At 44.1% G+C, this 14,105-nt stretch overlaps 1 protein-coding gene across 1 annotated transcript in view; it reads left to right on the top strand.

Annotated features, from left to right (window-relative positions):
- The first annotated feature begins 5,438 nt into the window (after nucleotides 1-5,438).
- Nucleotides 5,439-14,105, top strand: part of Actn2 (actinin alpha 2) — a 94,905-nt gene continuing 86,238 nt past the window's right edge. The window contains exon 1 of the mRNA XM_004662191.3: nucleotides 5,439-5,612. Coding sequence (XP_004662248.1) covers nucleotides 5,487-5,612 — 126 coding nt within the window. The 5' untranslated portion in view covers nucleotides 5,439-5,486. The remainder of the gene's footprint in view (nucleotides 5,613-14,105) is intronic.

The raw sequence follows: 14,105 nt of genomic DNA, 5'->3' as shown, positions 1-14,105 counted from the left end.
TTTGCTTGAACTGCAATAGCAGTTTGTGTGGTAAACTGGCTGTTATGCCCGTGTCCTAAGAAGTCGTGCAGGGTTGCTTTGAGTAGAAATGAACTGGTGTGAGCAGAGAGATATTGCACAGAAAGAAAAATCTTTGGGTGAACTGCTGCTTGTTCAGCTGCAATTGAGAGATTACAACCTTTGAGATTGGGCCAGCTGACCTGCACTGGGACAACAGGAAAAATGTAGACTCTTTTGAAGGGGCCTGAGTACTCAAGGAGTGTCCTGTTCTGCAAAGTCTGCTTTATTCTCCCCTGGATTAACAAATTGGCACCCTACCTGGTAATGTGAAGTATAAGAAATGCTGGAAAGAGGGTCATTGAGTTTGTGTGAGAATGAAAATACTTAGTAGCAGAGGCCAGTAAGTTAAAAAGGAGACATAAAGGGAAGAGAAAGGAAGGGAGGAGGATACTTAATAGGTTGATATTGTATATATGTAATTACAATGATTGTAATGGGGAGGTAATATGATGGAGAATGGAATTTCAAATGGAAAAGTGTGGGGGTGGGGAGGGAGGGAATTACCATGGGATATATTTTATAATCATGGAAAATGTTAATAAAAATAAAAAAAATAAAAAAATAAAAATTTATTGATTTTTTTTTTGGTTTTTTGAGGTAGGGTCTCACTCTGGCTCAGGCTGACCTGGAATTCACTATGTAGTCTCAGAGTGGCCTCGAACTCACGGCGATCCTCCTACCTCTGCCTCCCGAGTTCTGGGATTAAAGGTGTATGCCACCACGCCCGGCTAAATTTATTGATTTTTGCATATTGAACCAATACTTTCTTTTTTGAGCAAATTCATTTGATGATTATGGATCCCATTGTTTTATTTATAAATAAAATTTTACTAAGAATTTTTATGACTAATTTCCATGAAGGATCATCTTAGGGATTAGTTAATTATAACAGTGGGTTTCAAAGGGATGTTTTCATACAACTATATAATGAATGTAGTTTTACTGTACTCCCCCATGTCCCCATCCTCATCTTTCTTCACTCCTTCCCTTCCTGTTAGTCTTCTTTGTTCCTCTACATAGTTTTACATTGAGTTTGCAACATGGTCTTGTGTTTTGAAAATGGCCATAGGCAGTGTAAAACAGGCTTGCTGGCTACCTGCAATCCACGGTTCATCCTCATGGCCCCATGGGGGCTCCATGCAGTTTTATTAGCAGTTTGCTTCTACTTTCATGCCATAATTCATATATGATTTTATGTGTCTATATAAGATCCATGATCTACAAATGAGAGAAAACGTGTATTTGTTTTTGAGTCTGATTTAACTTGCTTAAAATGCTCATCTCCAGTTGGATTAATTTTCTTTTTCTTTTTAATTTTTATTAGCATTTTCCATGATTATAAAAAAAAATCCCATGATAATTCCCTCCCCCCCCCCAGGATTAATTTTCTTGAAAATGACATTATTTCTCTCTTCTTTATGGCTGAATAGAATTCATTGTGTGTGTATGCCATATTTTATTTATCCATTCCTTTGTTGATGAACACTTAGGTTGGTTCTGTAACTTATCTATTGGAGATCTTGCTGCATGCCAGTATCTCTGAGATATGTTGACTTAGAGTCTTTTGAGTAAATATCCAGTAGTGCCATGGCTGGATCATATGGTAAATCTACTTTTTTTGAGGAATCTCCATACTTATTTTCATAGTGGCTGGGCTAATTTGCATTCCTGCCAGCAGTATATAAGGGCTGATTGGATCTTTATCTGTCACTTTCTTTAGTTATAATGTCTGAATACCTTACAGAGCAATTTGGGAAGTGTTCACTTCTCTTCAATGTCCTGGCTATATTTAATTGGTACTATGGATGTGGCTCTTATTTTTATCCTTAGCCTGGATTGAACCTTGTGCATGCTTGGCAAGTGCTCTGCCATTGAGCTATACTGCCAGCCCATGTTTCTTTGTTGAGTTTAATGATTTTTAAAAATAATTCTACAGATATTTTGAGGCTTTGTTTAGGGACCTGGTTAAGTTTATGAAGGCAGCTTGATCTTATAATATCTTGCCTTTGAAGTTTTTCAGGCAGGACCATTATGACATTTAATCAAGAGCTAATTATGCCAACTTCTGAGTACTCTGTCATGCTCTGTGCATGATGAAGTTCTACACTCTGGCTGTGTGAAGCAGAACCTGCTATTACTGGCCTTTCATGAGCTCTGATGATGATTCTTTCTAATCCTTTCTGGGTGCTTCTTTCCTTAGTCCTGGGTATTTTTCTCCCATATACTCATTGATTACAATCCAGGCAAACTGCATATCTCCAGTATACCTTTCTAACTCTTTCTTCTGTAATTGGTCTTTAAAGAAATGTGTGTCTCTGTGTGTGCCTAGGAGTTCATATGTGTGCACAGGCACATGCACTGGATGCATATGTGAGTGGAGGCCAGAGGACAACCTTGGGTACCATTCTTTTAGATGCCATCCATCCACCCTTTTATGGTGCTGTTTTTATTTTTTTTATTTTTTTATTTTTTTTATTTATTTATTTTTTTGGTTTTTCGAGGTAGGGTCTCACTGTAGCCCAGGCTGACCTGGAATTCACTATGGAGTCTCAGGGTGGCCTCGAACTCATGGCAATCCTCCTACCTCTGCCTCCCGAGTGCTGGGATTAACGGCGTGCGCCACCACGCCCGGCTTGTTTTTAATTTTTGATGTAGAGTCTCACTGTAGCCCAGGCCGACCTGGAACTCACCCTGTAGTCCCAGTCTTGCCTCAAACTCATAGCCATCCTCCTTCTTCTTCTTCTTCTTCTTTTTTAAAATTTTTAATTATTTATTTTAGTTACTTGAAAGAGAGAGAGAGACAGATAGAGGAGAGAATTCAGCCGCTGCAAACAAACTCCAGAAGCATGCACCACCTTATGTGGGACCTGGAGAATAAAACCGGGATCCTTTGGCTTTGCGGGCAAGCACCTTAACTGCGAAGACGTCCTTCTAGCCCCATCCTCCTACCTCTGCCTCCCAAGTGTGGGATTAAGGTGTGTGCCACCACACCTGACTATCCATCCACCTTTTTTGAGACACGGTCTCTCACTGGATAGGAACTCACCAATTAGGCTATATTGGCTAACTAGCAATCTCCAGAAATTCTCCTGTCTCAGTCTTCCCAGCTCTGGGATAATGAATGTAGGTTACCACACTCTGCTGTTTTATGTGGGTTGTGGGGATTGAATTCAGGTCCTCATGCATGCTAGACAAGCATGTTGTTGATGGAGCTATCTCCCCTGCCCCTGTAAGAAGTCTTACAAATCTAGCAGCCTTTAAGTTTCCCTACCCTCTTATCCCTTGAAAATCTTCCCCATACAGGAAGCTGAGGCTACCATAATGCCTATGTTGTTTATATCTAATATTTGGGGGTCATGTTCTTTCCTTGACCAAGACAAAGCCAAAAGCCCTTGTCACACTTGTCTTCCCTCAGATTTTATCTATCTCAAGAGGATGATCAACGTGGTGTTATTTTATTTCACCTGGAATGTGGACTTTCTAGTTAATTTGGGCAGATTAACACTATAGTACCTTTTGCAATTGTCGATTCAGTCCCTATTAGTTAAAATGTATTGATAAACTTCAGAGAAGATTGGGGCCCCGGGGAGATGGCTCAGTACTCAAAGGCGTTAACTTGCAAAGCCTGCTGGCCTGGGGTTCAATTTCCCAGGCTACCTACATAAAGCCAGACAGGCTGGAGAGATGGCTTAGCAGTTAAGGCACATGCCTGCGAAACCTAAAGACCCAGGTTCAGTTCTCCAGGTCCCACATAAGCCAGATGCACAAGGTGGCACATGCATATGGAGTTTGTTTGTACTGGCTAAAGGCCTTGGTGTGCCCATCCACTCTCTCGCTCTCTCTTTCTCTCTCTCTCATAAATAAAAATAAATTTTTTAACATATATATATGTCATATATAGATATAGATATAGCTGGGCATGGTGACACACTTCTTTAATCCCAGCACTGGGGAGGCAAAGGTATGGGGACTGCCATGAGTTCAAGGCCACCCTGAGACTACGTAGTGAATTCCAGGTCAGCCTGGGCTACAGTGAGACCCTACCTTGAAAAACCAAATAAATAAATAAATAATTAAAAATATATTTTTCATTTATTTGCAAGGAGTAAGAGAGAATGAGAAAGAGAGTGAGTGTGAGAGAGTAAGAACATGCCAGGGTCTCTTGCCACTGCAAATGAACTTCAGATGCATGTGCCACTTTGTGCATGTGGCTTTATGTGAGCACTGGGGAATTGAAGCAGGGATGGCAGGCTTTGGTAGCAAGCGCCTTTAAAGTGCTGAGCTATCTCCCTAGCCTGTGAATCTTTTTTAAAAGTGTTAGCTCCATGCATTTGCTGAGTGCTCAAGTCTTTTTGCAACAGGTAGGAGATGTCAAACTTCTAAGGAACATAATTGCAGGCATACTTTCCTCTTGAACTACATCAACAAATTGGTAGCTGTGAGCTACTAACAGCTGTAGTATCTAATGGCAAATTTTACTGGGTTCAGATATAAACCTTAACTGGAGGCAGCTACCCCATCAGTTCGTCTGAATAGTTGCGTGCCTAATCTGTATATGGCTGATAGTAGGCGCTTAATACATAATTGATTTGCAATGTTACCGTATTTGTCCCACCGGTTCTGTTTTTGCTTCCTTGGGTGGCATAACTCATGGAGAACTAGTCAGGTCCAGGAGGTTGAAAGGATTTAAGCGGAACAAGTCAGAGGAGATGGAAATGTAAGGCGAAACTGGCTCCTGGTTCGTCATTGTCAGTTCTCTTAAATTTATGGCTGGCAGGTGAGCGCCAGCACTTCCCGTCTTTGGCTCTGTTCCTGACATTTTCATAGGATTGGTTCAAGTTCTTTTCGCTTTGATTCCTTCAGAAGAAAAGAGGACATTCTGTAGGTTTTAAACGAAAGAGAAGGTAGGGAGAGAGAAGACTGGGAGAGAGGCAAAAGGGAGCGAGAAAGAGCGAGAGCAGGAGGTGGAGAAGGAGAGTGTCTTTGAGGGTGTGGGGATGTGTGTAAAACGTGAATTTGCAACCGATTATCTGGAAAACTTGGATGCGCTTCAAGACGTGAAACCCAGGCCTCGGGTGTCCCCTCCCTGGCTCATTCTCGCGCACCCGCGAGGTCGCTGTCCGAGGTTCCCGCGGCTCTGCCCGGGCGGCCGGCAGGGAGCCCGGCCGGGAGGGCGGAGACCCCAGCGCGGGGCGGCGGGCCGCACGTGCTCGGGCGGGGCGGGCGGGCGGCACGTGACGCGCGCGGGCTATTAATCCGCGCGCCGCCGCTCGCCCGCGAGCTGCCGCTTCGCCCGAGACGCAGCGCCCAGGTCGCCGCCGCCGCCGCCGCCGCCGCCAGCCAGTCCGCCGCCCCCGCCTGTCGGTGCGCCCGTCAGTCCGTCCGTCCTAGCCGCTCGCTCCGCAGCCGCCCGGCCACCCAGCGCCATGAACCAGATAGAGCCCGGCGTGCAGTACAACTACGTCTACGACGAGGACGAGTACATGATCCAGGAGGAGGAGTGGGACCGCGACCTGCTCCTGGACCCGGCCTGGGAGAAACAGCAGAGGAAGGTCAGCAGAGCCCCTGCCGCGGGTCTGCGTGTCGCCGCGGGGCGTCTAGCGAGGAAGCCCCCTGGTGGAGGGGGTGTCGTCCTCTTACCCTGGGCTCCATCAGAAAGGGCAAATCGTCTAGAGACAGGAAGGACGCTGGCTGTGTGTGGGGTGTGTGTGTGTCACATAGGATTTGCGACACGAAAAATATTTAGAAGACAGTGTTTTAACCCTATGTGACACCAAGTCTGAGAGTCCCACCAGATGGGCCTCAGTCTGCGACCTTGGCCCAAAGTGGTACTCTGCTGGCCGGGTTGTGTACTTTTGACCCAAGTCCTCCTCTCTCCACCAGGCGAGGCCAAATGAAAATCCGTTCTATTCCAACTTTCAAATAGCTGCCCTAGAGTTATCGAAACCATTTATGAAGCGTTTTAGGCTCATTCGAGAGGGATACTGGAGAACACTAGACATTCATGCATAAAGTAATAATTATTTCACACTCTATTTATAGTTCATTGAGGTAAGCACACAGGGATGAAGGAGTCAGCCAGCCCCTAGGACTCCCTCCCCATCCTGGTTGGCGCGCTCTAGGACCCAATGGAACATTCCACTATTTCACGGTTTCTTCTTGATCCTCCTGTTGGTTAGAATAAATGAGGGTGCTCACCAGGAGGCCAACTTCTGTCTCAGTTTGGTGGTCAGGCAAAATAAGACTCCTACTAACCCAGCCTCATGGCAGAAGCCAGAGCCCCATGCTTTTCTGCCCCCCCCCCTTTTTTTTTTCTTTCGGGGCATAAAACAAGATGGATTTCCCTTCTAAGGCCCTGCTTTTAAGTGGACATGCAAGGTTGACCATGAGGGTGCATGGAAAACTCTTTAGCTGCTTCCTGAGTGATTGTGTGATAGTGTGCAGTAAACTATAGATGTGCTGTTGTGGATAGCACCCACATCCAAAACTTCTCTCACAGCAGCAGAAGAAAGGTCTCACATTTGGGTAATTATCATATAATCAAGAGCTGTTTTATGTCAGGATTTCTCTTGTCTACTCATTCTTAAAATGCCATTTGCTGCTATTTTCATCATTTTAATGCTTCGATTAAGCTACATTTCTATCTCTGCCTTTGTTTCTTTCTTTTCTTTGGAGGCAGGTCCTCTAACAGAGAATTAACCTGGAACTCACTCTATAATCCCAGGTGGGCCTTGAACTCATGGTGTTCCTCTGACCTCAGCCTCCTGAGTGCTGGGATTAAAGGCATACACCACCATGCTAGGCTGCCTTTGTTTCTTAAGGCTTCTACCATCACTACTTTTCCTGACCATAAGCGACAGGGAATGATAGATAGTAGTTGGGCCTACAAAGGAAAATGTAATTTAGAACTTTTTTTTTTTTTTTTACTCTTTCAAGGGCTTGTTGTAAGGGATACACATGACCTGGTGTTACTCTTTTGTCATCTGGATGTGATGATGTGTCACCTGTTGGCAAGAAATTAAGAAGTGACTTTAATTTTTAGCAATGAGCATTTTCAATTTTTCCAACAAGCTTGGTCACATTTTTTTTTTTTTTTTTTTTTTGGTAGATTTGAAAGAAAGATGTCCTTGTTTCAGATTTTTGTTGTTGTTTTTTTGGGGCAGAGTCTTGCTATAGGACTGGCTGACCTGGAATTCACTATGTAATCTCAGGCCAACCTCAAACTCATAGCATTCCTCCTACCTCTGCCTCTGGAGTGCTGGGATTAAAGGTTTGTGCCACCATGCCTGGCCAGAGATTTTATTTTTCTTCTGACAAATAATAAAGTAGGAATGGGAGCCCAGAGTTTCTGTTAATTTTAAGAAAAAACACTACAGTAACTGATAGAAACAATGTCAGTTTCTAAATGATTAGAAAAAAGGTGACTGGTGTTCTGCCATATTTAATTTTGAATATATGTACAATATTTTGTTATAATTTTTCTTTTACATTTGTAATTTCTGAGTGGCCTTTTGCTGTAATTGTGTATCACAAGTAGAAAAGCATATAATTAAAAAGCAGGAACACTTCCCAACCCCAGTTCAAAATAAAGCTGTAAAATATAAAGAGAGCTTTCCCCCTGAAACAGATTGAACCTGGCTTGGTGGTGCAAGTCTGTATTCCCAGTACTTACAGGCTGAGGCAGGAGGATTTCTGCAAGTTGAAAGCCAGCGTAGGATTATATAGAGAAATCCTATTTCATAAAACCAAAAAGAAAAACAAGTCTTGCAGATGCTAGGGCACAAAAACCCTGAACTTTATTGGGACACAGATCTAAATGGATGTGCACACAACTCTCTTTCCACTTTTGGTAGAAAACCTGCTCCAGTCAGTGAAATCTCACGGAATCATGAGTTCATGAAGCAGAGCAGTGCTCTCTATATTTGTCCTATGAGACACTGTTGGAATAGGGCACAGATGAGATGCCATTGTTTCTATTGTGGGCCACCTTCTCTGCACTTGCCATTTCAGTGATATGCTGGGTATGCGATCTGTCAACAGATGCTAGTGGCACTTGATGACGTCAGTGGTGCTCTAATGGATGCAGTGCCTAATTATACCCACAGTTAGAGGCCTGTGGACTGTGCTAATCCTTGCCCCCTGGTATGGAATGCCTTGCACCAGAAGGCCTTGGGAAATGTAGAGTACTTTTCATAAAAGGTCATTTGGGAGATGTTGGATTTTAGGCTGAGTTTGTGCAGACATGTCAGCAGGACCCCCTTATCTTTCTGGGGGCATTTGGTTCATGGCATAGGACTCTATATGGTCTGTAAATGAGATTGTGTTTTACTTCATCCAGTCATGGAAGAGGAAAAGTACCTGCAATATATAAAGCAGTAATGGCAGACTGAGAAGATGGTTAAGCTTATTTATAGAGTTAAGAGGGAAACTTTTATCATATGGGACAGTTTAAGGATACTAGTTTCCAAGTAGCTTAATCCATTTCTAGGGGCTGTTGAAACTTCCTAGTGTGTTGGAATCTAGAAAGGAACTTCCCCTAAATCTAGGTACATGCTCAGCGTTGACCTCCAGGGAAGCTTAGGTGGAAGTAAACTTGTCACCACAGAATGCTGCATGCATGTCCTGTACCAGCAAGTACAGCCCACTGTCCTTAACCAGCAAGGTGATAAGAGCAGGTCTTCAAAGGAAAGAGTCCCACTAAAGGGCCCTAAAATCCTTAATCTGAGTCTAGCTCCACAGTGGATGAACTTTTCTAAGGGTTATGGTTGTTTCTCATAGCCTCTTTAGAAGTTCAAGCTTGGCCACATCCATTGCAATTTAGATGGCACACTTCTTGGAGCTTCCTCCTGATAGCCAGGCCTGGCTGCTGACACCTGGTTAAGTCAGATCAGGAAGCTCGGAGGAGCCCCCGAGACTATGGACTTCCCCTCCTGTGTTCTACAGAGGCAGCTGGCTATTAAGAGCATGAAGTTAAAGCTTTTTCATTTGCTTATCTGCAGTGCTGAGAACTAAACAAAGGACATCTCACATAAAGAGCTCTGCCATTGAACTACCTCCCCAGCACAGGACAGACATATACTCTTGTGAGTTTTTCCCAGGAATGAAGCACTAATTGGACAGGTTAATAGTTTTTTAAAAATATTTTATTTTATATATTTAATTATTTGACACACACACACACACACACACAGAGAGAGAGAGAGAGAGAGAGAGAGAGAGAGAGAGAAAATGGGTGTGCCAGCAACCCCAGCCACTGCAAATGAACTCCAGTCATGTGTGCCCTCTTGTGCATCTGGCTGACGTGGGTCCTGGGGAATCTAACCTGGGTCCTTTGGCTTTGAAGGCAAATGCCTTAACCACTAAGCCATCCCTCCAGCCCAGATTAACAGGTTTTTGAAATCTCCTAAATTCACAAAACTCTTAAGATTCTCAGATTTCTTTTATCACCTCACAGGGTTGTGTCATAGTCATATGGATAAACTAAATTAGGTTAAAGGGACTTTATATACTGTGACATGATCTGTAAATGCTCCAGTGTTGTGGTTAGCCTTGTGTGGTAATATTCGTTAATTTCATTGAATGGCCTAATGGTTATTGACAGTGTGCTTGGACTTGGAAGGATGAAGCACAAGATTTAGCCCTGGGAGACTCTGATGTACTGTTTCTCATTGTGGTAAATGTACATATCATGGGTTGGCATGTAAGTTAGTAGTAGAGTACATGCTTAATATGCAGAAGGCCTGGGTACCATACCCAGTATCACAAAAAATAAACATAACAATAATAAATAATAACACGTATAATAATAAAAATAACAGCCAGGCATGGTGACGCATGCCTTTAATCCCAGCACTTGGGAGGCAGAAGTAGGAGGATTGCCGTGAGTTCGAGGCCACCCTGAGACTTCGTAGTGAATTCCAGGTCAGCCTGGGCTAGAGCAAGATCCTACCTCGAAAAACCAAATGTGTGTGTGTGTGTGTGTGTGACTTCGGGAGCTGAGGAGATGGCTCAATGGGTAAAGTGCTTGCTGCACCAGCTTGAGAACCTGAGTTTGATACCCAGTACTTATGTAAAAATCTGACTTAATAGCGCATGCCTGTAATCTCAGTGTTGGGGATATGAAGACAGGAGGATCCCTGGGATTCATTGCCTGTCCAGTCCAGCGGAACTGGTAAACCAGGTTCAATGAGAGAACCTGATTCAAAGAATAAGATACAGAGCAATTGAGGAAGATACCTGATGTCAACCTCTGGCCTCCACATGAACACACAATTGTAAACACACATACTCTGATGGTTAATCTCTGGTTGCCAATGTGACAGGAGTTAGAATCACCATAGAAACAAATCTCTGGTACTGTCTGTGAGGGATTTTCAAAGTTAAACTAGTTAAGATGGGAAGGACCCACACTGACTGTGGGCAGCATCATCCCACTGCTATGGGCTGACTTCCTGGACTCTCTAGTCTAAAAGGGGGAAGCTAGTGGAGCATGTAGCCTTCACCACTTTCCCCACTTCCTTCCTGCTGATGTGATGGTGACTCTGGTTTCTTGCTCCTGTTATACTTTCTCTGTCACTAAGAATCCTACCTTGTAGAACTGTAAGCCATATTAAACCCTTCTCCTTCAAAAACCTGCTTTTGGTCAGGAATTTTGTCTCAGCAGTGAGAAAGTAACTGATACACTTACAGGTGTTAAAAACAACCCACTTGAACCATATTAAGTGCACGGTTTAGTGGCATTACATACATTCACATGGTTCTAACAATCAGAGCACTGTTCATTCTCAGAACTCTTCCATCATCCAAACGGAAACTGTAATCCATTATATGTTTGCTTTCAGTTGCTTCCTTCACTGATGTACTTATGAAGATAGTTTTATGCACATGAAATTTAGAACAGAAGGATTACTTAATATCAAATACTTGATGCTCATCTAAAGCATATCAATTCTGGGAGGTGGAATGAGGAGAATCATGTGGGTGGGGAATATGAGGAAATTTACAAAGGGTTGGAACTTGAGCTAGCTCTCCCTGCAGTAGTCACTGTTGGCTGAGTGGAGGGGAGAGAACAGCCTTCTTGGGTAGGAAAGTGGAGCAAAGCTGTGTTGGGAGTTTTGGAACAGGAAGAGGAAAGAAGGGATGGTCATTGGTACATGTGGTGGTTTGAATAGAATAGATGGCCCCCAATATATTCAGATTTTTATTGTTTCTGGTTTGCATCTGTAAGCTACCAGGCTGGAGGCAGTGTCACTAGGTGGATCTTAAGGTGTGGTGGTCAATCTAAAGATACGCCAAGTGTGCCTAGCTGGAGTTCCTGAAGTGTGCTGTGCTGTGTGGTTTTTGGCTTGTGCCCCTCTTTCTCTCTCTGCTTGGTCCTGTGAAGGCAGGCCAGCTTCTTCTGCCATTTATGGAACTTCCCCTGGATCTGTAAGCTTCAGTAAATATCCCTTCCTCCATAACTGTTCCTTGTCTGGAAGTTCATCTCAGTGAACCTGAATATGTCTGCTACAGTACATAGCCATGTTACCTTAGCACTGACCAGGCAGCTTCACCCTAGTATCTTATGGAGACTCCCTCTTCTTCCCCCTTCATAAAACAATGGAGGAGCAAGTTCAAGGAGAAGCATGTAGCTGGGCATGGTGGTGTGTACCCTTAGTCCCAGCACTCAAGAGGCTGCGGTAGGAGTATTGCTGTGAGTTCAAGGCTGGCTTGGGGCCTCAGAGTTTCAGGTTAACTTGGACTAGAGTGAGACCCTGCCTTGAAAAAAAATAATAAAGATATAAGCATGCAGGTAGAGGAAGTAAGCAAGGTGCCTCTTGAAGTCTACCTCTGTATTCTTGGGTTGTCTGAAGCTCATGCTGTGTTCAAAGAAGGGTGAAGATGGGCAGGTTTTGCATAAGCTGAAGATGTTGAAAGGAATGTATGGAGAATGTGGTATTAGACTCAAGAGATGGAGGTAGAAGGATCAAGGGTTCAAAGTCATTCTCGGGTATATTGTGAACTGGAGTCCAGCCTGGGCTATGTAAGATCTTATCTCAAAAAAAAAAAAAAAAGAGTGAAAGTTGGAGAGAGAAAACATGGCTGGATGACAGTGGGCCTGGGTATGGACTTCATTCTTCAGTCAGCACAGAAGCTGCAAAGCCCCCTGAGCTAGGAAGAGCACACTTGCAGTAGAGCATGCTTGCAGTAGTTTCTTGTTTCAGGATTGATCAAAATGAGGAGGGTTTCAGGCTGGAGATACCGGAGGAAGCCTACTTTGGTACCAAAGAGATAAAATGGTAAAGAGAACAAGGAGGAAGGGAAGCAACCATTTGAGAGTGCTGGGAGGGTCAATAGAAAAGATCAGATGGGGCTGGAGAGAGAGTTTCGTCATTAAGGAATTTGCCTAAGAAGCCTAAGGACCCAGGTTTGAATCTCCAGGTCCCACATAAGCCAGAAGCACATGGTAGTGCATGCTCTGGAGTTTGTTTGCAGTGAGTAGAGGACATGGCACACCCTTTCTCTCTCTCTTTTTCTCTCCCCCTCTGTCTCAAATAAATAAATAGAGGAAAAGATCTGATAATCACATGCCCCTGGTAGGCTCTGTACAAATCTAATTAAGCAGATGTGATTGGCCCCATTTGAATTCCTGGGCTTGGGACTGGAGACAGTGATAGCAACCACATTCACATCTAACGAGGAGCATCAGTTTGTCCAGCGGGAGACTGTGTCTAGATGCAGTGTCATCCATCAATGTAGGGCATGAGCAACTGTGCTAAAGTAACTATCTCAAGTCTGGAGGGAGGACTGGCATTCCCAGTAACCTTTCATGGCCAGAGAAAGTCTTCATGAGTAGTAGGATGAGGAAAAGCTGATGGAAGAATCTAGCGTGAGCCTTAGGAAACCTCCAAACCCCACCAGGAGGACTGTTGTCATCAATGCCTGCGTGCTTTGCCTGGGAGGACCTAAAGGGACAGGATTGATCTGTTTTTGTCATGGGTGATGGGGGTACCCTGTCCTTTCTTCAGTCAGCTCCACCGAGTAAGAAACGTGAGCCCCAGATAAGATTTTCTATGCGAGTTGGAGGAGGAAGATACTTAGCTAGGAACGCCCCTCAGAAAGCTGTCAGAAAGCCCTCAGGTCGTTCGCTGCAGCCTGGAGACACCCACAGAAAAGGCGCAGGCTAGAGTGGGCGGGAAGCCACTGCTGTGCATGGGGGAGTCAGGATGGAATCCGTTGGAGGACAGTCAGATCTCTGCCTCCGTTTCCCTGGGAACAGGACTAATTCTTCCAAAAAGAAGAGAAAGCAAAGGCTGGGGGGAGGGGAGGGAGACTTGCCAAACACTTACTAGACCAATTTCAAAAGAAGGAAAATAAAAGGTACAAGAATGTGGTCTTCCTAGAGAAGTCTGAAAAAAGGTTTTGTTGTTGTTTTGTTCAATTTTTGATACAAACACAAATCAGAGAACAGGCTCTCTCACACACAAGCACGCTTCCTGCCCGAAGTGAAAATTAACAGGTGTGCATGCCTGTAACCCCATTGAAAACCCATCAGTAATAAATCAACACAGCATTGCTTCATTCCCTCATTCATTTGACAATCACTGGTCTTTCAAGGAGATAAGGAAGAGAGAGAATTTAACAACCCTTGGTGAAGCCCTGTCCCAGACACATGGTGGCTCAGAAGCTCTCTAGACCCACACCTTCTGCTCTAAGGCCTTCATGCTTTCTGCATTCCCTGCCTAGTGCACGATAGAGGTCTCTGTGTGGGCACCTTGCCCTGTGATCATGCTTGTCTTCTGCTTTTGTCCATGATGTTGGTAAGAAAGATCTTGGAAAGATGCAGTCTTGCTAAGGTATCTTCCTATCTTCCTGCTCAAGTGTCTCTTGGGTTCTTTCTTTCTTTCATTTTTTTTGTTTTTCTTTTTTTTTTAAGGTAGGGTTTAGCTCTAGCCCTGGCTGACCTGGAATTCACTATGTAGTCTCAGGCTGTCCTTGAACTCACAGTAATCCTACTATCTCTGCCTCCCAGGTGCTGGGATTAAAGGCATGTCTCTTGGGTTCTT

The sequence above is a fragment of the Jaculus jaculus genome, chromosome 6, assembly GCF_020740685.1.
Source record: "Jaculus jaculus isolate mJacJac1 chromosome 6, mJacJac1.mat.Y.cur, whole genome shotgun sequence".
NCBI classification, from domain to species: Eukaryota; Metazoa; Chordata; class Mammalia; order Rodentia; family Dipodidae; genus Jaculus; species Jaculus jaculus.
This window is presented reverse-complemented; position numbering and strand designations above follow the sequence as displayed.